This window comes from Myripristis murdjan, chromosome 21 (genome assembly GCF_902150065.1).
Source record: "Myripristis murdjan chromosome 21, fMyrMur1.1, whole genome shotgun sequence".
NCBI lineage: Eukaryota > Metazoa > Chordata > Actinopteri > Holocentriformes > Holocentridae > Myripristis > Myripristis murdjan.
Window position 1 is genome coordinate 5094670 of NC_044000.1, and position 26175 is coordinate 5120844.

General features: G+C 43.1%; 1 protein-coding gene across 4 annotated transcripts in view; it reads right to left on the reverse strand.

The window, feature by feature from the left end:
* The window catches only part of plekhm3 (pleckstrin homology domain containing, family M, member 3), a 77719-nt gene that overhangs the window by 47791 nt on the left and 3753 nt on the right, over positions 1–26175 (reverse strand). For all 4 annotated transcript variants that reach the window (XM_030081640.1, XM_030081639.1, XM_030081641.1 and 1 more), the window contains exons 2-3: positions 24555–25825; positions 12125–13261 (exon numbers count right to left, since the gene is read on the reverse strand). In XM_030081640.1, the coding sequence (XP_029937500.1) occupies positions 12125–13261; positions 24555–25092 (1675 nt within the window). In that variant the 5' untranslated portion in view covers positions 25093–25825. The remainder of the gene's footprint in view (positions 1–12124; positions 13262–24554; positions 25826–26175) is intronic.

The following is a 26175-nucleotide window of genomic DNA, read 5'->3' on the forward strand; positions in this document are numbered from 1 at the left end:
GCAACCTTCCAACCAAATTTGCTGGAAATTTGAGCATCTGTTTGGAAGTTTTGCCACTCTGACGAATGGACAGATGGACGGACAGATGCACACTAATTCATAGTCCCTGCCCTCTGTTTCACTGAGTGGATGAACAAATAAATGAAACATGATTAAATAAATAAATAAATGAAAATCTGTAAAAAAAACAATCACATGTGTGATGTCTTTTTTTTCCACCTTGTAGGGAAATAGCTAATGAAATCAATCAGCAAACTGATCCGGGCCTTGGTAAACACACAGGACCATATTTCTGTCATTCTTCCATTAAAATGCATAATCTAAACCTGTCAATGAAAAGTTCAACAAATCGCAGCACAGCTGATGGGCTTCATAGTAGTAATAATAATAATACAAGTTCAAGATCCATCCTCATTTTCTTTTTATCTCTGCTATCTGGCTGTTTTTCCTTTCCTTTGGGGTAAGCTACTGCTCAAGGATGAGATGACACAAGACAGAAGAGACAATGAAGTCTTGTCTCATTCTTATCTTAGTAACTGACGTATGCTTCCCTGCATGTGTGTATCCAGGATTTAGCTCATCACTAAATTGAGCGCAGGTTGTTGCTACAGTGGATGCTCTTTCACAGAACCACAATCCACTGGTTGAGACCCAGTTGGCTTGAGGAGATGGTCACCAGTCAGAGAAACACTGTTTCACTTCTGGGAAAGAGCTGACCACCACACAGGCTCGCTGGCCAGAGTGGCCTCAGTCAGGTCCTCTGTTGTCACTGCTGGGACCAAGGGAATACAAACACACATGCACAGTTCTCAAAAACACAGGCAAACTGAATAAAAACCTCTAACATGAACCCCAGCTTTTGTATCATGTGGCCAACACAGACAGACACACACACACACACAAACACATTAGTATTATTTATGTTCACAACAGTGCAAGTAAGTCCTGAAATTAAACAATAATACATGCAAAGTAGCTGTAGGATACTGCGTTCAGTCATCCATCTACAAGGAAGTGTACAGGTACCAGCATCTCTTCCAAATCTGACAGCTGCCAATAATTGCAGACACAGAACAACACACACACACGCGCACAAATTGCATATGGTCTGTTCCCACAGCTGCACAAGCCTGCAATGTGGATAGAGGACGCCTGCTCTGGGCCACTCTGTAAGTCAAAGAACAAACAACAAAGCCTCAACCAAAACAATCCCAAAGGCATCTGGCATTATGGATGGAGAAATAGAATAAAATAACAACATGAAGCACATGAGCCTGATGCTGACCTGATCCTGACCAAAACCTCAACCAGCAGCCAGTCATCCACAAAACAGAGGACACTCTGTATGAATTCTCACCAATGAGCAGGGAGGACCTTGGAGTAGATCTAACCAGAGAGAAAACACTGCTGCTGTTTCCACTGTTTATAAACCTAAAATTCCAAAAAAATATCCCCTCGTGTATCACCGTAGCCAGTGTCAGAAAAAGAACTGAATTCAACGTTTGAGATGCTTTTAATATGCCAGTAAGACCGCAAGTTAAACACTGATGAGCCTTCACAATTAATTTTCAATGGGCTTAAAAATAAACATACTTCTTTTTTGATAAGTTTAGAAAAACACAATGCAGATTCTGTCCTGGTCATGGAACTGTGAAGCAGCTCTTCACCGTCACAAATACTGGAGAGATCATGGGAATTTGTGGATTTGGAGAAGGCTTCAACCATGTTCCCGGGGGGGGGTCCTGTGGGGGGTGCTGCAGGAGTTTGGGGTACCGGGTGTGCTGCTGCGGGCCAGTGGCTGCTGGACTCCACCAGCGCTGCTCCTTGTCCCTAATTCGGTCTGTGATCTTCACGGACAGGATTTCAAGGTGCAGTCAGGGTGTGGAGGGTGTCCAGTTGGGTGACCAGAGGATTGCGTCCCTGCTCCTTGTGGATAAAGTGGTCTTGTTGGCTTCATCAGGCTGTGACCTTCAGCATTCACTGGGGCAGATTGCAACCAAGTATGAAGCGGTAGCAATGAGGATCAGCACCTCTAAGTCCAAGGCCATGGTCCTCTGCCGGAAAAAGGTGGTTTGCTCTCTCTGAATTGGGAGTGAGCTTCTGCCTCCAGTGGAGGAGTTCAAGTATCTTGGGGTTTTGTTCATGAGTGAGGGTAGAATGGAGTGGGAGATTGACAGGTGGATCGGGGCAGTGACAGCAGTCATGAGGTTGCTATTTCGGACCGTCGTGGTGAGGAAGCAGCACAGCTTTGTTCCAACCCTCACCTACGGTCACAAGCTCTGGGCAGTGACCAAAAGAGTGAGACTGCAGATATGCAAATGCAACTTTGGAGAAACCGCAAAAAAACTGAAGTGGGCATGGCCTAGGAGGAAGCGAACATGGCCCAAACAGTTAATACACTACTCACAAAAAGTTAGGGATATTCGGCTTTTGGGTGAAATTTCAGGATGAACCTAAAATGCATTATAACCTTTACAGGTGAACTTAATGTGACCTTCTGTAAACTTTTGAACGCACATGTCCAACTGTTCAATGTTTCAGTACTTTTTGCACAAGTTGCTGTTCTCTAACAAGGAGTTTAACGGCAAAATTCACATCAGGTGTTTGATGCTCCAGCTCATCGAGGTCGTATCATTAGGGAACGGCTGCTGGAGACTGGGGTACCTCAAATGGAGTGGCCTGCACTTTCTCCAGACCTGAATCCCATAGAAAACCTATGGGATCAGCTGAGTCGCCGTGTAGAGGCTCGGAGCTCTGTACCCCAGAACCTCAATGTCCTGAGGGCCGCCCTTCAAGAAGAGTGGGATGCCATGCCTCAGCAGACAATAAGTCGACTTGTGAACAGCATGAGACGTCGTTGTCAAGCTGTAATTGATGCTCAAGGGCACATGACAAGTTGTTGACACTGACATTTTTTGGTTGTGGTATATCCACCACTGTTGTTGGCTTTTGTTTCAATAAATTGTTTGAGATGAGGAAATCACCAGTGCATGCTTCTGCTTAAATGCCCTATTTTCATGATATAATATCACTGTAGCGTGAACATTTTACATTTTCCATAAATTTCACCCAAAAGCCAAATATCCCTAACTTTTTGTGAGTAGTGTATGTTGTTTTTTTAGAACGGGACAAACCTTGCGTCAAAATCCTGTGGTGTCATGCTAATCTGGAGGAAAGATCAGTGACTTTTTGTGGTATGTCACGCCCACTGCCATGCCCCCTTTACACACAGCCTGAAGCCTTCATCGGGTCCCATGACACACCTGGTCAAAGTTTGGTGATCACATGTGCTAATAAATTTTGAGCCATTTTGTGATACGCCATGCTGACTGCTCACAGCCCGTTAGCTATTTCTTTCTTGGCCCATGACCAACTGTGCACCCAAATTTGGTGGAAACCCTACCATCCCTCCTTATGCTGCTGTGTGACGAAAAGACTAACAGACAAATAGATGCACACCGATTCATAGTCCACCCCGCCCCTTCAATTTCATCAGCTGCAGGGCAATTAATGGGAGGAGGGAGACACTGTTGAATGCAAGTTTTTCTGCTTGCCTCTGATCTATTATGGGTCTTTATGGGAAGGAGAGAGATGCAGACAGGAGGAAAGATGAATGGGAATTCAACCATAGCTCAAAGGTCTACTGGTTGTACTGCAGCTCTCTGTTGTGAGAGAGGGTCACTCTGGCCTACTGAGGGTGAGCATATGAGAGAGAGAGAGAGAGAGAGAGAGAGAGAGAGAGAGAGACGACATCAGGGGGAGAGGGGTTCATGCTTTCATCTGTCCGCCAGCGGTTCACATCACCACACCTTTGAGAGGACACTGGTGAGAGTGAGTGTGTGTGTGTGGGTGTGTGTGTGCATGTGTGCATGCAACTGTGTATGTGTGTCAATTATAACAGAAAAGCTGAGAGAACCCTGCGCTTTGATGTGTCTCATTCACACCGACCAAACACTCAAATGAAAACGTGCACAAATGGAGAGTAGCATGAGAAGGACTGCGTGTGCATGTGTGTGTATGTGTGTGAGAGTGTGTGTGTGTGTGTGTGTATGAGAGGCACTGTCCACCTTTTGATGTGAACCCACCTCCTACCTCCTCCGTTCCCCCATATCTACTGATTCCCACTCCATCCAAAGCCCCTGTGCCCCATGGATTCACATAGCCTGTTGGGGAGCCTGAGAATCTGCTCTAGCCCAATGACAGGGGTCACGCAAACCTGACAACACTCAGCACAAAGTGTGTGTGTGTGTGTGTGTGTGTGTGTGTCTATGTGTGTGTTCTGCGAAGGGGTGGTGGGGAGTCACACGCTTGGCTTCAAACGAACACTAACCATTTCCTTCAAAAGGAATGGAAAACACGACAATTCCCAAGTGTAATTAGTTGAATACATTTTACATTTTGATCTTAAATGACCAATCACTCGATATGTATGGATGGGTGTGGCATGCATATGCAAAGGCTGGACTTGAAACAACTTCAAAGAGGTATCACTGGAAACTAACATAGCGCACTGAGCCGGGCTGCACTGAGGCCCCTACCATCAAGAGAGATCCTGCTTCCATATAAGAACATCAGATATGCAACAATATGTAATAAGGTATGATGAATTAGGTTGTGGGTTTTGAGGATATCAATATTTTGGGATTAAAGGTGTAGTTCACCCATTTTGAAAAATGTCATACTTATTCCACATCACTAGTTCTCTTATATAGCACAGTAGTGGTGCTATCCTCCTCTCGTTGTTACTGAGTGATGCTCCAAATGCTAACTGTTAGCATCTGGAGCACTTGGAGCACTCGTGTTTCCTGTGGATTTTTGCTCTTGCTAGGTTGGGAGAGCGAACAACTCTAGGACACTACAACTATCCATGGAAACCTGGGATGATGACAACAATGAAGCACATTCATTCATCCTTGTCTGTCAGCTGGTACAATTTCATATTCTAGTCTGCATGTTATGTTTTTCTTTGAAGGTAAACAATACTGACTGAACCACATCCTACTTTTATTAAGAGACTGGTATCAACCTTATGTAGCAGCCAAAACCTATAACAGTAGCTGGGTTTCCATCCACCTATTTTTATTCGCATTTTCAGAAATTGCGAAAAAAAAAAAAAAAAAAAAAAAAAAACTTGGATGGAAACGCCAGAAATTCGAAAAAGGGCCGAAAATTCGCACAAAAGTTTTTACGCTTGGAGGGGGTGGATTTCTCAGCATATCGATAAAAGAAAATGTGACTTTTTGCTGTGGAAACAGGTTTTGCGAATAAACGATGACTGGACCGGATACCACGTCACACTTCTACGCTACAGTCTTAATATTAGTTATTATTATTATTAGTCTCTTATTCCTTATTTAGGATGGTTCGGTACGAAGTTAGCGCTGCCAGAATAGTAAGCAGACTTCTCCCAAGAGCCGACAAGTTCAGCAGGAATCTGTACCTGATCAGCTGTTGAGTGTCAGCTGAGTGTTTGTTGTTGTTCAGTGGACACACAGACGCTATCTTATGACGCCATCTCACGGCGCACTCTTCTCCCAATAATCACAAAACAAAACTAATGGAAACAGGCATGAATTCGCATTTTCTTTTGCGCATTTTGACAAAATTCGCTCAAAAATTTCAATGTATTTGGATGGAAACCAACCTAATGTGAACATGTCATTTCACACAAAAAGGCGCCAATGAAGGCACACCTTGGACCAATCAGTAACAAGACGCTTGATTTTGTCAAAACAGCACCAGCGGTGAGCTAATCATGGCTTTTTAAAGTTGGATATTTTGAATATTAATTATAATGTCCCCAGGAGGCCAGTAAGTTTGTGTCACTTTTCAAACATGAAAAAGCACAGTGCCGAAACACATTACCTCATCAAGTCTCACCAAAATCTGACACAGTGTGTGGAACGCAAAATGAATTAAAAGGATACTCGGTCAAACACGATATTTTGGGTAACATCTCAGGCGCTGCGGTCCTGATTTTAACAAAACTTCGAGTTCTGGTGTTACACCGATGATGATGCTATAATTAAAGGCTATAATTTCAGCATTTCAAAAGGCAAGTTTCATCGATTCTTGTGTGATGGAAAAAATATGTTAAGATGAATGTAAAGAGAGGCCAAGCAGGGGGTAACCATTGTTTTACTGCATTTTCTGCCCACTATGCCTTACAGTCCTGTCCTACAGCCGCTGGAGTGCTGACTAGGCCCGAGTTCAAACGGTCTGCAGTGTGATTGAGAAGAGGCTGAAAGGACCCACATTCTTCCAGAGCTCCAGTAAAAGACCCCCACCAACACACTAGGAGGATCCAGTCATTAAGAGGGTGACAGACTGGGGTCCAGGAAAAATGTGGGGTGGGGAAATGCACAGGAGAGTGTGTTTTTAATCAAATCTGAGAATTTCTACTTATATGACATTCAACAATATTCAAAAGTGCAACCTCTTCAATAAAATTTCCCCTATATCACAAAAGTGTACATTAACTGACAATGGAAACAAATGTAAAATATCGTCAATGTCAATGTCAATGTCAATTTATTTAAACAGCATATTTAAAACAACATCGATAACTGTGTTTGGCATGAGTAACTCAACAGCTGCTTCAATGTCGTTGTATCTCCGTTCAAAACTGGCTTGGCACTTTCTGAAATGTCTCTACCGTGAAATGTCATATGTTTGTCATGTCATGTCACACATACATATTTGTATTATGTCAAAGTCCTGATCATGATTGCACAGCCATTAGCTGCAAAACAATTGAAATGCAGGTTGTATAATCAAGGTCCATCAAGGTTGTATAACCATTAGTGGGTGAAACAGAATATTGAAAAGCATATTTTTTTTCATTTCTGTCACCAGATGAAAATATGAAATACGGCCAACATCGGCTGAGACAAAAGACTAATGTCTTGCCAAAAACGATCAATATTTGAGAGTTTCTGTTTTTTTTCTGATGGATGTGTTTCTTGACATTCAGGAATCCAGCAGTATTTCACTTCAACCAAGCTGATGGAGATGCACAAAAAAAAGGTCATAACAGCTGCAAATACAGGACAAGGAAAATAAAAAAGAGAGAAGGGGCATAATTAAGTACGGATTAACTGAGGGGTTGTTAAAAACACAATTACAACACTAGAACATACTAGAATTATTAGAATTAAAAGCGTGAAACATATAAATTGCAGAGTATAGCTATATACTGGTTATCAATATATTTCACACTTTTCATGTGGAACTGTACTGAGGCAGTGTGGAGAGCTGCATTAGGACACCAGACTACAACCTTCGATTGAACACAGGATAATGATAATAATAACAGATTCATGCAAATTTGCTGCTTTAGAAACAGATCAGGTTCAGGGTTTCCCATAAACAAATAACATAGTATACTGCACTGCCATGATATTTTGTAACAATATTCATGCTGGCTAGAGGGTTAAACCTGTCAGTTTTGGTGACAACCCATGGCCTTCCCTCTAGTGCCACCAACAGGGCATCTGTTTTCAAAATAACGTGCCTGTTAATAAAGGTTAATATCATCTCAATATATCAGTCTAACCCCTATGCCTAACCTCCCCTTCCCTTCCTCTGTAGTACTTATTCCTTTGGCAGTGTGCTGGAGGCCAACGCTATTTGTTTAGCACCAAGCAATTAAAGTGTAATACAAGAGACTGGCCCCAACTCCTCATTCTTAGCCTTAAGTGACTGACAAGGAGAAGCTGGCACTGAAAAGGAGCTGGCACTGTACCAAGGAGTGAGGGTGAGGGGATGAGAGCTAGTGGAGGACCGCGAGCTCCAATATGCCAGTTAAGAGTGTGATGGAAGATCAATTGCCAAACTGAAAGAAATATGAAAATGAGAGCAAGGGTAGACACAACTGCAAAAGATTTGAAAAAAAAATGTAGTTCTCAAAATGCCTTACTTAAGCTATATTCAAAATCTTGTGTTTTAAGACCTTAACAGGATCTGCAGGCACCCCGCAAAACCAAGCAGGGACACAGAGAACTGAGAAATGAGAAAGAAAGAGGGACAGAGGGAGACAAGAATGGGGTAAATATCTGAGTGAGCACAGTGAGAGAGTAGTGCAACAGTGAGCCTGAATGAGCCGGTGAAAGAAACAAAGTAAAGAAGGAAAAGGAGGGAAATAGGCGCATTGAGCGAACAGAGGTGAGCTCTGTATAGAAAGTGGATGTATCCAGCTGTCCCTCTCATCCAGCTCTGTCCAGAAACCCCTCAATCAAACAATTACCATCAGCGCTGACCACTGTAGCATCCCCACGCCGCTTTCATTCTCTTTCATTCATTCATTTTTTCCTCTCCTCCAGCGCTTTAAGCCTACCAATTATCATCAGTTGCCCCCAGACGGCCTCTGTCCTTGTTCCTGTTTCAGCTGGCCTTTCAAACAGCCCTGCATTAATAAGCCAGTTGTTACAAATGAAAAGGGGGAGGAGAGCAGCAATTATTCAAAGCCCTCCTGAGAGAGAGGAAGCCCACGTTTCACACCCAGGGAGAGCAAAAGCACCGCCTGCCATTTATGGCGCTGTCAGATGGCCCGGCATTGAGTTTAATAGAACGGAAAGAGGAGGGCAGGAGCTTTTAATGCTTTGGGATCCAGAAAAAGGTGAACACGAGATACTGGAAAACACCCCAAACGCCTGAGGTAAAGCAACAGGTCAACAGAGCCAAAGACAGCAGTGACTATCATATCAAATTTATGGACTGGCAGATATAAGCTGTTTTCTTTCTGGGTTTATTCTTCATTTATCTTTCCTTCTTTTCCCTCTTTGCATTACCCACTCTAGTTCCCTGGGTGCTATATGAGTCCACATGGTGGTGAAATCTCCTCATTAGTTGAGCTGCTTATCCACAACACTGTATTTCTATCTCTCCATTCATTTCCATAGCAAAACAGCTCAAAAAATAAACAAACTTTTAGCAGATAGACGAATGCAAACACGGTGGATTATGCCAAAATAAAAGACCCAATAGCCTTTTTTTGTCTTCTGAGTGTTACAATTCATGTTAGAAGTGCTATCAAGCTGTTTCTTTCTAGCTCAAGGTTACTGTGTGGATGTTTCCTAGAGACACTTCCTGCTGGATCTACTTTCCACTTCAAATAGGAAAGTAACAGGAATAGACATGTTTAATTACCCCAAGAAATGGGTAACTGGACTTGTTGTTTTTATTTTGACATAATCCTCTTTGTTCATATTGGTTTATGTGTAAAAGTGTTATTTTGGGAGCTGTGCTGCCATGTTATGGAAGTGAATAGAAAGATAGAAATCTAGTTCTCTGGATTAAAAGTCTTTAACATGGGAGCATGGAGCACCTAATAAGGATATTTCACCACCATGAGGACTCATATCGTGTCCAGGTAACAAGACAACACACTACCAAAATTCAATTTTGCTTTAAAACCAAAAGATTCAGTGGATTCAGTGAATCATACACTTAATAATTATATACCAACCTTGTTAAAAACAATTTAAAAACAAAATTGGAAAAATGGGATCATTAAAATACTATTATGGGCTTTCAGCAACCAGGACTATAAATGGTATATGAAGATTTAAGCCAGGCTAAACATGCATTCTAACAACCAGTGCGCATGAGGTGATGTGGCTGAAAGGACAGTAAGGTGGGGGGTCCATGACTGGTAAAGGTGAAAGAGGAGGCTGTTCCTCAACTCAAAGAGCTGGCAAGCATCACATACACACGCGCGCGCACGCGCACGCACACACACACACACACACACACACACACACACACGCACGCACCTTGATCACCTTTTTGAAGCCAGCGACAACAGAGAAAGCACCAAAGGTGAATACCACACGTGTGTGTGTGTGTGTGTGTGTGTCACTAACAGAGGTTTACTCAGTTACACACACACTCAGACAAACATGTACTGCACACAAGTGAATGTATATATATTTTTTTTACAATTATGAATATTTTTAACCATCAATATTATTAATATAAACTTTTCAGAGAAATATGACAACCTAGATGCTATTTTCAGTATTTTGTGTATCAAACCTAGATCTGCATGGTAAACTATATACCTACTCACTCACAACAAATCAATCTTAAAATCCATCACGAGCTGTAGCAGAACCGACTCTGCACTAGTATGACTGGTGACTCTTATTGATTTAATCATCAGAGACACATGTTGTCCATGTTGTCCAGTGGCAAACTGTGACCCTGCATCAGGATTTAGTGATGAAGACGGCTAACTAAGGTGACTATTACCGTTCACAAATGCAAGTATCTTTTCTTCAAGTATCTCAACTGTGACAGCAGGAAAAAAAGAGGGAAATCATCTACACATATTCTGAGCTAAAGCAAGCTCAAAGAGAGTCAGCATGTCCTGACACACAAATGGATACATAGACATGGATACATACACATGGCTGTGGGATGTAAACTACATTACTTTATACAATCTGAATGCATTCATCTTTAATTCAACTTTAAAGTTTAAATGAATCAAACCAAACTAACTACAAGGAAGCTTTTACAATAGATCAACTTATGTTTTTGTTGTTGGATCGCTGCTTGATTGAAATATCATGAATCATATGTAAAGGAATGATTAACCTATTCATTTTTCATTTAAATGATGACTATGGCGCTACCTACAGTATATTCTACACCTGCTGTTTCTATGCCTAACAACCTCCTACACTAGGCTTGCTCTAAAAGTCCAAGGTTGTTGATCTGTTTATTCCTCTGCTATCACACTCAAGTGAAGTCACCTCATCATTTGCATAAACACAGCAGATTGCTGACACTGGCTACAGATGGAGAAATGAGCCAAACTGACAACTTAGTCTTGGTGAGGTATTCCCCTCCTGTGTGCTCATTAGCACAGATAACAGCTCTTACACAAACCTCCCCAACATGTGTGACCACTTCATAGGAGCCTTGTAGTGCTGTGGTTGTCAGCAGCTGAAAGGGGCTGAGAGGCACCACTGGTATTCTGATAAATCACCTCTCCGGCCAATGTTTACTTCCAACTGGTGGAAGGGGCTGCTACAATAACATGGACGAAATCATGGTGAGCAGCAGTGAGCAAAATTGAACTTTGGTAAAGTGTCTTGTTACGTTATTTTTTTTTTGCATTTGTTTAGGTGCTAAAAGTGTTACTTTAGGAGCTGTTTTGCCATGAAAGTGAATGGAGAGACAGAAACACGTTTACATTAGCAGCCCAGGGCAGATTTCACCACAATGTGGATGTACCACCCACCACCCAACAATTTACCAAAGTTCAATTTTGTTTTAAGCAAGGACCATCCTCAACCTACCACAAACTTGTAGGATGACTTTATCCAGGGATACTAGCGTAATTACAATTATTCATTCATTCATCTTCTAAACCGCTTATCCTCACTCGCGGGGAGGTGCTGGAGCCAATCCCAGCGCTCATAGGGCGAAGGCAAGGAAACACCCTGGACAGGTCGCCAGTCCATCACAGGGCAGTAATTACAATTATCACTTGGGTAATTCATCCTTTGCAATCCCATTTGGAGTGATTCATTCAATGTTTTCACAGCATTCACCGATGACCTGCTAATTCATGTCCCATCCAGAAAGACACCTCTGGGTTTCAACTCATTTGCAGTGGTGTTAATAATCAATAGCCAATGAATTTCACAAATTAATTTAGGCTTTTGTGAATTTAACTGTTATAACTTTACCTGCTGTTCAAACTAGTAGTGTGGTAGGACTCACTACAGCTTAGTGATTCTAATAACATACATGCCTTCTTTGCCAATAAGGAAAGGCAGAAGGTAAAGTGCAGCATCAGGTGAGTCAGATCCTGCAGGCTGAGACATAGTTTCCTTCCTGGTCTACAGTCTTGGCCTTTGTAAAAGCAATGCTGGACTCTCCAATGCTCTTTGTAACTAAACCAACAAGCATATTTTGCAATAATGTCTGCAATGACAGCATCTGACCAAACTACACAGCTCTGTCTAACTTATTGAAAACCATCTTTCAATATACCATCTGAATGGGGTTTTGATTCTGTGATTCTGTGATTCTGTGTGTGTGTGTGTGTGTGTGTGTGTGTGTGTGTGTGTGTGTGTGTGTGTGTGTGTAAATATTGGTCATCGTCATTCACCTGCACACCTGAAGCTCTGGGCAGTGAGCCCCTTCTCCACAGCCAGACAGGTGAGGATACTGAGGAAACTGGTGGTGACTGACTGGCGCTTGGCTCTTTGGGCCTCTCGCTGTCTCCTCTCCCTGGCCGGTCTCGATCTCAAAAGCACCCCCTGGAGGCTTGGAGGTCCTTCACCAGACTCTCCTCCCTCCTCCTGGGCAGGCTTCTGGGCCTCAACCGCCTCCCGCAGGGCCTCCACCCAGTCCTGGGCCTTGACCTGACTCTCTGCACGAAGCTTAAGCACCTCTTTGGGGAAGACGGCCTGGAAACGGTCCCCGAGGTCAGCAGCGGGCCCCGTCCACGGGTCGCCATTCTCAGACTCTTGGTCGCGCTGCACGGCCAAACAGGAGGACAGGGGGTACTTGAGGACAGGTTCAGATACCGGCCCACGGCCCTCGGTAGGGAAGGCCTGGAGAGCAGATCTGGTCAGGACGAAGGTGAAGGCCCGCCAGTTGTTCTGGTCTGTCAGCTGGTACAGGAGGCCGGCTTTGAGAACGTCTTGGTAGCGCTGGGTGAACAAGGGCAGGGCGGTGGGCCTGGTCAGGACTGCAGGAGGCGGGAGGAGGGAGGAAGTAGCCTCTGCCGGGGTGGGGGTGTCGCTGTCACCATCCGGCCTGGTGTCAAGACCAGAGGGGGAGGGTGACGAGGAGGGGGACATGGGTGTGGGAAACTTTGCGACCTGTGGATTTTCCACTCCAGTTTTATGTTGTTGTTGCTGCTGCTGCTGCCTCACAGGCTTGGCTGCTAGCACCCTTTCCCACATCAGCCGTTTCCACTCCATGGCCTCCCACTGGCTGGCCGCTCTCAGCTGGAGACGGGTGCTGTTGAAGAACAAGGCCTGGAGCGTGCGTGGGTCAGCGGGCTGGGACTGGGTGCTCTGGCCGGGCTGGGTGCTCGGGGCTGGTGAGGCGACGCTCTGGCAGTGGGACAGAGAATAGGCGGTGCCAAGCTGGCGGTTGGCGCTGCTGTCCAGGGTGTACAGGCGGAGCTCACAGGGCGTCAGCTCGACGTGGCAGGGGGTCCAGCGGCCCCGGGGCCCCTCCCGCTGCTCCATCTCGCCCTGCTTTACCACGCTGCCACTGCTGCTGCCTTTATCAGCTGACAGGAGACAGAGAGGGAAGGAAAACCAGGGGACAGACAGTGGAGAGAAGAGAGATATCATGGAGGTGAGCAATGTGTTGTATGTTTCAACTTTTTAAACTACACATATATACATAAACACACACACACACACACACAGTAATCATCTTGAGAACCCATTTTGATGCCCTTTTTTAAATGACCTGTCTTAGCTCACGTTGCTCACTTTTGATCATTTTGTAACGAGATCAATATGAATGTTCCTTCAACAGTGTTTCCTTTTCCAACTGCTGCTGCTGGCTCATAGAATGGATAATTAATAGCTAATTTCCTTGTGGGTTATGCGCTGAAGGAAATTAAGTGGAGGCTGGCAAATATTTCCTTATTTTTTTATGGTACACTTGGCTCCTTGCAATCTACAGCCTTGGACATCAAACTCTTGGCACAGAGGGGTGTCCTTTTCCCTCTTGATTTGCTTACATAGCTCTTTCTGTCATTTCACCTCAATCCCAACACCTCACACTGATCGTGAGAGCCCTAATCTTGATGGGCCAACTTCCTCAGTGAGGCAGTTTATCACCGAGGCTTGGGACTCCGACGTGATCTCTGATATTTTGGTAAGAGATAGCTGTGCGCAGGGGCTCCTCTAAGAGTGTTTCCTGTCACCCAGGCAGGAAGAAACAGCATTGTTAAGGAGCCGGTGTGAGGGGACCTTTGCTAATGTGGGCCGGAGGCACACCCTCTCTCTCCTTTGGCCTTTCTTCTCCCTTAGTCTGTTCATTTTTCCCTTCTTTATCTCTTTCCCCTCTTGCTGTCTCGCCCCCCATCCTCCTCTGATTCTGGTCTGCAGGTTTCTTCTTAAGTGACGACGGTGCGGACACATGACGGCAGGCGCTGGCCTCCTTGGTGCCAGCATGTGGCTACCCTGTGGCCAGTCATGCTGCATTCACACTGCAGCCTGACGAATGGCTAGTAAAATACCTCACTGCCAAGGTGATTTTGAGAGGCTCACAAAAGCCATATATACTGACACAATAATATCCTGATTGTGTATTATATTATTTATGTCTGATTGTATATCAAAATGTTTAATAGGAAATATTTTGCAGAAATTATTAAATATGACACCTGTTCCTAACTAGAACCAAGCAAGCCATAACCCAACGATATAAAACCTGAGTGAGTACCTATCTGTGGTAAGTGACATTACATTACTTGAATTAAAATCTGCAATTTCACATCTCTACTTTCAAGATCGGCCTCTCTTCATCCATCCCTACCCTCCAACACAGAAGCTTACTGCAGTTTCCAGCCTACAGCAGAGTGTTAGAGGCTTGGTGCACCTGCGACATGTTGCTGAAATAGAGCAAAGCCACTCATTTTCTTAACCCAAAGCTGATGCTCGTTGCGAGTTTGGACATATTCACTCAAACTACATGCATGCCACCACAATGTGAGCGCAGCATCATAACACAATATGGAGTCAGTACATGTGGCCTCTGGAAAAAAAATATTTGAAAACTGTGCTGGCCAAAGAGAAAGTCTCTGTTTTAAGTTCCCTTTCTAGTCCAATCTCCCAGTGCAGCTGCATTTTAAAAACAGAGACAACTGCCTGCTATAAAAAACATTATAAAGTCTCTGTATGAAGTGTTTACAAGAAATTTACAAGACATGCGAGAAATTTGACTGACTGATTTGTTTTCTGTTCATACAACAGTTTTCACAAAGTTCCTGAAAAGTTGGCCATTGGTACCAAAAATGCTGAAATTTCTTTGTTTTGTGAAATTTATTGTTTTACTGTCTATTATTGTTTTTATTGTTTTATTGCTATAAGTGTACAGCACTTTGAGCGGCAGTTTTATCTTTTTATCTTATGTATTTAATTCTTTTATTTCATTGGGTTTTATTGTTTTACTGTCTATTAATTATTGTTTTTATTGTTTTATTGCTATAAGTGTACAGCACTTTGAGCTGCATTTATGTTATGAAAAGTGCTATATAAATAAAGTTTATCATCATCATCATTATTATTATTATTATTATTGTTGTTGTTGTTGTTGTCATCATTATTATTATTATTATTATTATTATTATTATTAAATGCATACACAAAACACTTCCCCTGTTTTCCCTGCTGCACTACAACACCAAACCGGCATATTCAAAGTTCTCCACTTGGAAGAGCGTTTTTGAAAGGTACCATTATTTTACCAGCCAAAAGATCCAACTAGAGAAATACATTACATTACGGACACACGTTTGTTTTGCGCATGTATCTTTCTGTGACGAACCGCGATGGTATTGCCAACAAAAGAATGGCAGAGGAGAGAGAGGTTTACAGCGGTACAATTGGAGCGTTTTAGTTGAGGAAACTAACAAGTGCATTCTTATACTGCAAAATGTGTTGCCTCTGTGTAAAAATGCTGCTTGGATTAGCATTTCAGCCAGAATTAACACAGTGGGAGTCAAAATATTCCATCACAGACATTAAGACAGGACTTGTTAGTTAGACATGTTAGTGTCAAAATAATACAAGCTTTTCACAAGCTTTTAATCATGTTTGCAATCACTGAGTCGGTAATGACTATTTTCCTTGTGGTTTGAGAGCGAAACTCACATACACTATATTACCAAAAGTATTCGCTCACCCATTCAAATGATCAGAATCAGGTGTCCTAATCACTTGGCCTGGCCACAGGTGTATAAAATCAAGCACTCAGGCATGCAGACTGTGAAACAAGACATTTGTGAAAGAATGGGCCGCTCTCAGGAGCTCAGTGAATTCCAGCGTGGAACTGTCATAGGATGCCACCTGTGCAACAAATCCAGTCGTGAAATTTCCTCGCTCCTAAATATTCCACAGTCAACTGTCAGCTCTATTATAACAAAATGGAAGCGTTTGGGAACAACAGCAACTCAGCCACGAAGTGGTAGGCCACGTAAAGTGACGGAGAGGGGTCAGCGGATGCTGAAGCGCATAGTGCAAAGAGGTCGCCGACTTTCTGCACAGTCAATTGCTACAGAGCTACAAACTTCATGTGACCTTCAGATTAGCCCAAGTACAGTACGCAGAGAGCTTCATGGAATGGGTTTCCATGGCCGAGCAGCTGCAGCCAAGCCACACATCACCAAGTGCAATGCAAAGCGTCGGATGCAATGGTGTAAAGCACGCCGCCACTGGCCTCTAGAGCAGTGGAGACGCGTTCTCTGGAGTGATGAATCACGCTTTTCCATCTGGCAATCTGATGGACGAGTCTGGGTTTGGAGGTTGCCAGGAGAACGGTACATTTCAGACTGCATTGTGCCGACTGTGAAATTTGGTGGAGGAGGAATTATGGTGTGGGGTTGTTTTTCAGGAGCTGGGCTTGGCCCCTTAGTTCCAGTGAAAGGAACTTTGAATGCTTCAGGATACCAAAACATTTTGGACAATTCCATGCTCCCAACCTTGTGGGAACAGTTTGGAGCAGGCCCCTTCCTCTTCCAACATGACTGTGCACCAGTGCACAAAGCAAGGTCCATAAAGACATGGATTACAGAGTCTGGTGTGGATGAACTTGACTGGCCTGCACAGAGTCCTGACCTGAACCCGATAGAACACCTTTGGGATGAATTAGAGCGGAGACTGAGAGCCAGGCCTTCTCGACCAACATCAGTGTGTGACCTCACCAATGCGCTTTTGGAAGAATGGTCAAAAATTCCTATAAACACTCTCCTCAACCTTGTGGACAGTCTTCCCAGAAGAGTTGAAGCTGTAATAGCTGCAAAAGGTGGACCGACATCATATTGAACTCTATGGGTTAGGAATGGGATGGCACTTCAGTTCATAGTATGAGTAAAGGCAGGTGAGCCAATACTTTTGGTAATATAGTGTATATGCGTGTGCACAGAGGTACAAAAAAGTAGCCACTGGCCCAGTTGTTTAATTATAGGCTCTAAAGACATGTTGTACTGGCATAGTAAATCATGTCAGTCTCTTTCTACCGCCAAATAAATAAAAAATAGAGTTTGTGGCAGCACAAAATGTTGGTAGTGCTGGAACCTAGTCAGTAAACTCCAACAGCCTTTCCCCACTTTCTCAACTAATCTCTCAAGCTGAATAATGTGTAACCCCCCAACGAAAGCAGTCTAATTGGCAGAATTTCCATCTCTTCTTTTCAGTTAAGAGGGGAAAAGCGGCGCTAAATCCTCCACGGCCCCTGCTAACTAGAGGGTGGCAAGTCCAGTGCCTCATCAATCTTACAGAAAACAGCAATAGGTACAGTGTCACTTTGCATGTTAACAAACCTTTCACTTAAGGAACTAATGAATATGCAAATAAGCGTAGACGGAATGAAGTCAGTCTTCACGCTTGGGGGAGTCAACATAAGAATTACGTGTGTCTGGCTAGGGAAAATGCTCGATTCAATTAGTCTTCATTTCTACCCGCAATCTTTTCACATCACACTCCGGTAATAGGCTACAAAAAACTTAAGACTTAAACACAAACACACACACACAAACACACACACACGACTACCAAGCAAAAGTAACACTTGACGACTCTGCACTCAGCTCTGCAATGTAACTCTCTAATACAGCTTCTCTCCTCAGATCCCCAGTCTGTTAAAGACCTGAAAGCCCCTCTTCTATTCAGCCACGCCCGCCGATTAGATAGGCAATCATAATATCACGTGGTGTCCCGCAGTCTATCGGACTCCCACAGTTTCCTGGATACTCATGTACATGCAGACTGGATATGTTTTCTGTTTCCACTGTGATGTGAGACTAAATGGAACGCAGGGCATTAAAGAGCTCCACAATCTAGAGGTTAGAATAAATGAATGGAACAACAACATCCTGCACGATGGAGCGAGGTGAGCGCATGCTCTGGGACAGCCTGAATATGGAGGTGTAAATGGGTGACTGTGTCCTAATGACTTTAGACAACAATCAACCATCTTAATGAGGAGGTAAAATGCCTTTGGCGGCAGAGGAGGCTTTAAGGTGGCAGCTGAAGGTTGGATGGCCAATCTTGGCAGCTACAACTTACACATCCATCACTATTAGACCTGCCGGGGCTGCAATGGAGAAATCTATACAGGCCTGTGTATGCGTCTGTGTGTGTGTGTGTGTGTGTGTGTGTCACCTGGGACTCAGCACAATGCATTAACTCATTATGGAGACAATGAATAAAGGCGGTAATGTGGGAGGAAAATCTGTGTATTTGTGATGTTAAGAGTGGAGGTCACATTCATATGACACTGTATCCCATAAACTGTCAAAACCCATAAAACGGACTCTTATTTTCTTGATTAATGTAGTGTGTGATAAAACAGGATGTTTGGGCAGGGCATACTGAAGGGAAGGATCATTCAGAAGTGCAAACCAATAGGATATCAGTTTGGGAGAGAAACACAATTCTATTTGAAGGGATGAGGTGGATAATACAGGATGATTCAAGATTTGTGATGTGGTTTTATTGGTTGAAATCTTAAATTTGCACGCCCTATTGCAGGATGATAACTGACCATTGTCAAGGCCTTTGACAAGCTGCGACCACATCACTGTATCTCTTTGTTCCAAATTAATGCTCTTCACCACAGAAAGCTACAGTGTGTGCTGTGGGTCAGCAAGCTAGCTACATACACAGAAAGAGGTTGGTTCAGAAGCTGACTGGCGACACCCACAGTCAAAAAAAAAACTTTACGACCGTTAACTGTTGACTAACTAAATGACTGGACTCTAACACTGCAGAGAATGCCAAAGTGGACCAAGCTGCTTTCCTCCAGCTCTAGTTATTTGGCAACCTTGAAACGTAAACATAACGGCACTGCCCATCATCATAAAATACTGGATTGAAACTGATATTGAAACTGACTGATGCTGTGGTAATGATACTGTAAGTGAATAAGGCATTTGCTTAGCAAAGTAAGCTGTAGCTAGGGTAATGTTATTTGGTGGCTCATTTGTAGTTGTGAGCCATTTTTGCAAGCAATAGACTTAAGATATAGATAGTTAAGATCTAGATATCGATAAGATAGTTTTAAGATATCAAGAGTTAATGTTTTATTTATTTATTTATTTTTTTTTGTTCAAACTAAGGAGGAGAGATTTTGGGCCGAGAAAATTCTGCTATGCATACTCGAACTTTGTTTATTTGACGATTTGATTGAATTAAGGTGGTTGTTTTTTAAAATGTTAGCTGGGGGGAAGTCCACCTCAATGGCAGGAGGCTAACAGTTAGCATTTGGAGCATCCAGCCAGTATCCAGCACTCAGTAACAATGAGAGGAAGATAGCACCACTGCTGTGCTACAGAACAGCTGGGGGGCAAGTGAAATATCACATTTTTCAAAATGAGTGAACTATCCCTTTAAATCACAATTTGCCTTATATACAACAAACCTAACTAATCAAAAGAAGACTGTAAATGTTGGAACATTCCTTTTATTTTCAAGCTCTGCCCATACAGGCTACATAAAATTGCACAAACCACATCAGCTGTGACATTTCTGTCAACCTGTTGACATTTTGACTCAAAACCAGCTGAGAGGTCGTCAGGGTAACCACGAACAAACTGCAGAACTGACAGAAGGGCCTCAAATCACTGAATGATAGGAGGAAACAGAGCGAAAACACCCGCCTCCTAAATAGTGACGCAATCACTGTGGCCAACATCAAAGTGCCCAGACTGTTTCGGTCACGGGGTCAAAGAGTCCGCTTAGGGCCAGGCGAAACTAGGGCATGTTACAGAATGATTAGAAGAGGAGAACGACAAGTACATACAGCATTTCATCAAGGACTTTTTCAGTAGCAGTGGCAGGGGCGTGTAGGGGAAGAGGGCTGATTTGCAATGCAACAAATAAAATGACAGTCAATTACATAATTATTTAATTAAGTACCTATTTACTGCTACTCAGGTTCTTAACTGGTGAAACAAAAACAGAAAACCCTGGACTGATAGGAGGCATCTGTTGACAGGAGCCTTTAGATGCACTGCATATGACATCTGCTAGAGATGAGAATCAGTAGAAACCCTGTGATGACATGATTTACAATACCTGGGTGCTGATTCAATGCATATTGTGATCTGATATTACAATACTGTGAGCTTTCGGTGTACCCTTTTCTTCGACTACGGAAAATGGCTCAATCATACTTCCATAGACAATTGACAATTGGCAATTGACATGTGGTGTCATACTGTTGTATTGGTGGTCACATTACCACAATTCTTGGCTTTTCATGCAGCAGTGCTCATGTCTAACTCATCATTACTTTCTCACTTATTAAGGTAGTTCTTCCAGACGTTTGACTCAATGCGTTTTTTTTTTCTTTCAGCCTTTAATTCCGTTAATTTCAGCCTTGTGATGATAGGCTTGATTCCTGCGATGCTACACCAGAGACCTGAAAGTAAATGTTTTATTGAACAAATCACACCGCTTTCTGTTGCATGGTAGGCAGTTTTTTCCACCTTTTATAGAATTAAAAAAATGTCTAAAATAAGGAAAAAGTATTGACTCATGGCCAGCATGGTAATACTAAAATTATCAAACAATAACTAAATGTTTTCCCATCTCTAACAGTTAGTGCATGTTATAGATTTGAAGTGATAACATATGAGGCCAATTAGATCAGCTGATCACTTCTGTGGTTCATGGAAATCAGACCCTGAATTCAGGTGCTCTGTGTCCTGAATCGATGCTCCACAACTGAACTGAGTTCTGAGCTCAAGTGCAGAGTAAAAATCTGTCTAGATATGCCAGTTTAGGCATCTAGTTTTGAATAAAAGCGGTAGCCTATTAGTTGATGGTCGTATGTAATGATTTCTAAGTAACCCAACTGAAAAGAGTCAGCATTCCTGCCACTGCTGACTTTCTGGGTCACTACAGTGTGACTCCCCACTCACAAAAAGACACACTTTCTTTCACCCAACAGCCAAGTGCCATCGTCATCAGGAACTTTGGCTTAGTTTGATAATGGATGCGTATTTTTACGACCACAGTCGCCATGTAACCATAACGTGCTTGTGTGACTGATATTTCATCAAATTTTAAACTCCAAGAGGAAATACTGATAGCCGGGCTCCTGCTACAGTATACAAATGCTGCTGTCTTTTGTTTTTCCTTTTAACACCACGTGAGCACTGCAATGTGTAATATACTACCTATGTGGCAAGCTTATAACCAGCTTCCTGCTTGTTTTCACTTGTTTGCCAAGCATTACCTGAAGAATGCAACATCAGAGAATTCAAAATGTAATATTATGTTGCATCCTCTTCAACACAAGCTATACTTTGATAGATTTTTGATAGACTTTGATAGATAGAATTATCTTAGGACTATTATGCAACCTGCGTGGCAACTCATTATGTGAGTTGCAATCACAAGGCAGTGACTTGCCCACAAACAGTTATAGTCTTCCTCTTTTACACAGATATCTCACTACAATCCAAAAGACCATGTTACAAAGCACAGGGCGTAATAAAGGCTAAAAACAAACCCTGTCAGTTTGTTCCTTTGAACATATACTGTATGTATATATGTGTGTGTGTGTGTGTGTGTGTGTGTGTGTGTGTGTGTGTGTGTGTGCGTGTTATACAAGTCATAATGATCATCATGTCCATCTGTCATCAAAAAGCCCTATTTGCCTCTAATGACAAGGCAAACACAAACCATTTCTTTCAATGCGAATAAAGATGCACAGCGAGGCCGAGAAAAATCACTCTGGCTTATACTTATTACCATCCTTTCCCCAGTTCTTTCCTTTCAATACACATCGAGCCAAACTGAATAGCCTGATGCCTTTTCACACATATGCTAATACTAAATAATCCTGCTAGTATCAGGAGCTGGATAATTGGGCTCCCTCTTCTCTCGCCTCATTTGAGTCCATTTGCTGACAGGATTACAAGCTATTATCCCTTAGGATCCCTTAGGATCTCCTTAGGCCTTCAGATGGCCAAAAGCACACAAACAAAAAGGAGTTCTACAGTATCTGAATCTATGTGTGTATATGTGTGTGTGTGTGTGTGTGTGTGTATGTGTGTGTGTGTGTGTGTGTGTGTTTCGTCCTCTGCCTGAATAGTTACTGTCATAGCACAGCTGTGTCATTTCAAGTTATCATCATCATAACAATCTTCTATCATTATTGCTTTCTCTGAGGATGCTTCAACAGAAGTACAGCCTACACACCTATCTGCTGCACAAATAGTCCGGGTCGTCCTCCCATTGAAAACCTTTCAATCCCTTGGGGAGCTTTCAAACCATTGGAGGGCTGTTAAATCATCATCAACAGAACAGGGACAGGTTTCTAACTTAGTCATACAATTGTAGTGGACATACATACGGGAGGGAATAGGCCTATTAACTGCGTGTAAGAAGTAGTAGAGAGATGAAGTGAGTAGTGAGATGAGGCTCAACCAGGCAGTACTAAAACTCCCCATGCCACAAATAGTGAGTTAGGGAAATCCAGCAAGAGCATTGGATGAAAATTAGGATACAATTAAACCGGATGATCCAGGTGGGAAAAACAGCATCATGAAAACAGTAAAATAGTAATAGGGTAAATTTAAAAAAAAAAAAGGTTCCTGGTTAGAGTGAGATGAGTTGACATGTCATAGTAAAAACAATATGTCATTATAATGTTGAAGTATGTTGTTACTGTATAATGAGCAAAACCTTGTATAACAAGAGGCGTTTCTCAGTACAACATGAATCTTGGCTTTTGTTGTTGTTTGACGTTGGTTTGTTTTCTTCCAGTGAATGTCTCCTAAAATTTCTCCAAACTAAAGTGGCTGGGAACTGGTTCTTTACAGTTCAGGAAGAGCGAGAAAATGACCACAAACCAGCTCCAAACACCATAATCTGAAGCCAAACATGTACACTGTGTCCACAAGTCAAATATTTGCCTCATTATCTGAGATTTTTTTAGTTTGTTCTGCATGCTAACCATCACAACAGTAGTGAGCAAATAACGCCCCCAACTGCTGTCAAAAATATTGTAATCTCACGTGGAGAATGCTTAAATAACCCAATAAAATGATAAATACAAATTGCAAAGTCAAATTTTACATGATGGCAATAACAAAATGCCAAGATGTGACATTTTCCATACTTAAGGGTGCCATGTGTAACCACTTTTAGCCAGTAAACTCAAAATTTTCTGATGTTGCAGCAAAGAGAAAATCTATACTAATGGGATTTTAAGTGTATTTTTGGGCATTTTCGGACAGAGCAGAGAGAGTTTGGATGACCAGCTGGAACTATCACTATCGTTGATAAGAACTCCATGTGCGATTTCTGTATTTCTGGTGAATTTGTGAATTTGCATGTGAATACGGCTGTCAATTTTTCGCTGCATCATTTGCGTCACCCGGCTCAAATTCACATGTATTTGCGCCTTTGCATTGACTTTGTATGTAACTGCCTCACTTGAAAAACCTGCACAAGCACAAAGGTGTGCTGGGGAACAAGCGTAGGTGTTAATTTGGCCCATTCTGGTCCAAAGGGAGTAATGAAAATACCGGGGAAAGTACCATCAACTTCCAGCTAACTTTCAATTTGCATAGCTTCAGCTGGCATTTCTTCTGAGAAAGAAGTGTGTGGTTAGTATGCAAAATGTGTGTAGGTTAGCAGGTGCTAAAAAAAAAAAAAAAGCTATACACAGCATATGAAAACTACAACCAAACTGTAGTGAAAATATGCTGCTTTGAAAGATCAAGCACAATCAAACATGTAATTATTAATTTTCAGCCACACTACATTTGGATGTCTTCTCATCATCTAAGAATAACTACATGACTGAAGGTTTTCACAACATTAAGTATAAATGTTACAATTTCTTTGCATTAATAATGGGCTATTGGTGCTATCACAGCAGTGCCATGATTATTTTAAAAGGGTAGAAAATACACAAATACACGAATACAGCAACAGCAATGGCCTCACCTGTTGACCAACAGAGTTTAGAATAAGTGTGAATGAGTGTCCTACCTTGTTTAGGAGGTTTGTTGATTGACAAAGAAATTATATTATTAAAATATTCAAAGGGAAAAGTTTAGCATTATTATTACTGACAGCAGACCTCATGCTGATTACACTGAGTGAGAGAATTAACATTTATGTCCAAATCAAGCATTTTTATGGATTGTTGAAATGTTATATCCAAATCTACACACTCTGTGCCCAAATGTGACTTTGATTTTCCAATATGCCAAAGATGAAGCTGATCAATAGCAATCCTGAAAGTGAAATGAGTGCACAATCGTTTCATGCTCAGATTTGATCTTAAACCACTTTGATAAATGGGGCCCAGTGTCTCTGCAGACTCACCTTCTCGCTGGTGGTTGAGGACCATGTTCTTCAGCGTGTTGCAGTCCACAGCGGGCAGTCCGTTGTCGGTGTAGGCAGATGGCCGGTAGTTGACATCCGACCTGGACCGGTTGTGTCCCTTCTTGAAGGCTGAGTTGGACGAGGAGGTGACGGTGTTATTACTACAGTCTTTGCTGTGGGCTGCCAGGTCGTTGGTGGAGCGTGCACGGCTTCGCTTGCCGTGCCTCAAGCCCATGCCCAGTCCCAGGACGCTGAAGGCTGAGGGTGGCTGATGATCAGCCCAGGCTAGGCCTAAGGGCCCCACCTCATGCTGCTCCCCTGCCAGCAGGCCCCACACCCCACTGGAGCTCAACTTCCCCAGGGCCGCACTAGACACCTCCTGGAGCTGCTTGGGCTGTCTGGAGGGTTGCAGCTCCCGAGTCTGGCTCTGGCTCTCGCCTTGGCCTGGTATCCCATCCAGGCAGTGGATGAAGTCTTCGGTGGCCTCCAAGGCGGGGCTGATGTCCCCGACAATGTCAAGCCCCTCAAGACCGTCCATGGCTGGGCCAGGACTTCCCCTGAGCTTGAAATCTCACTACTAAATGGTCTACCAGGAGGAGCACAAAAGTCCAGACAGCAACATCCAGTTCTCCTCTGCCCTCTGGTAAAATTATTATTTTTAAAAAAGCTGGACAAATAGAGATAAATGTATTTTATGTGTGGGGACAGTAAAGCTCAGTGGGATGCCTCCCCTTCTCAGTCTACAAAAATCACTCGGACATTCAGTGGAAGCAAAAGACAGGTGTGTTTCTTGGTCTGGCTGATCATCTGAAGTTAGGCAGCGATGAAGAAGAATCAAGCGGCCTGCAGGCTCCACAAACAGACCGATCTGCTGTCTGAGGCTCGTCCCCTCTAGACAGGGCCTTCATCCAGGGTTACAATCTTCCTTTTTAATGGGATGTCTCTCGTCGTCTACTAGCTCCGGGGGAAAGCTGTTGGGGCCTTATGCCAGAGCTTAACACACTAAACAGAAGGGCTGGCAGCAGCCAGAAACTCTCCAAATGGCACTGATTTGGGTGGCATGCTGCACTACTTAGCTAGATACACAAGCTTTTGGCTACAAAGGGCAGTCACATAACTCTGCCCTCTGTGAAAGTGTCAGGGGGGGAGAAATCAATGCAGGAGGACGTGGTTTGCCAAAATTAGTGATCAGCAGCGAGGTTCATGTTCTTTTCACATCCACATCAGGTGGCGGTGATGTCATCACACAGAGTCCTGTGTGCAGCTTCACTCTGACAAAGTGAAAAGAGAAAGGAGGAACAAAAAAGAGGAAGGTTAGATTGCATATCAACAGCAACCCAAAAGTTTCTGTATAACTGGAGAGCAGTCTTTCCTGTAGAAAAGAATAATTGGTAAATCAGATTGCATGATAATGAGGCCTCTTGTTTTAACAGAACCTACCTGCCTACAGTATCCTAAAAATTCCTGGGACCAAAGCCTTATAAAGTTCCTCACACGTCTGTCCCTGCAATGTGCAGATCAAGGTAGAGGCAACTATCCTCCCCGAGATGTCCAGATGAAATGACAGTTTACTTCCTCCTCAAGTGGTTATTATGGGAGGACTCGGCCTGGGTGGGGTTCC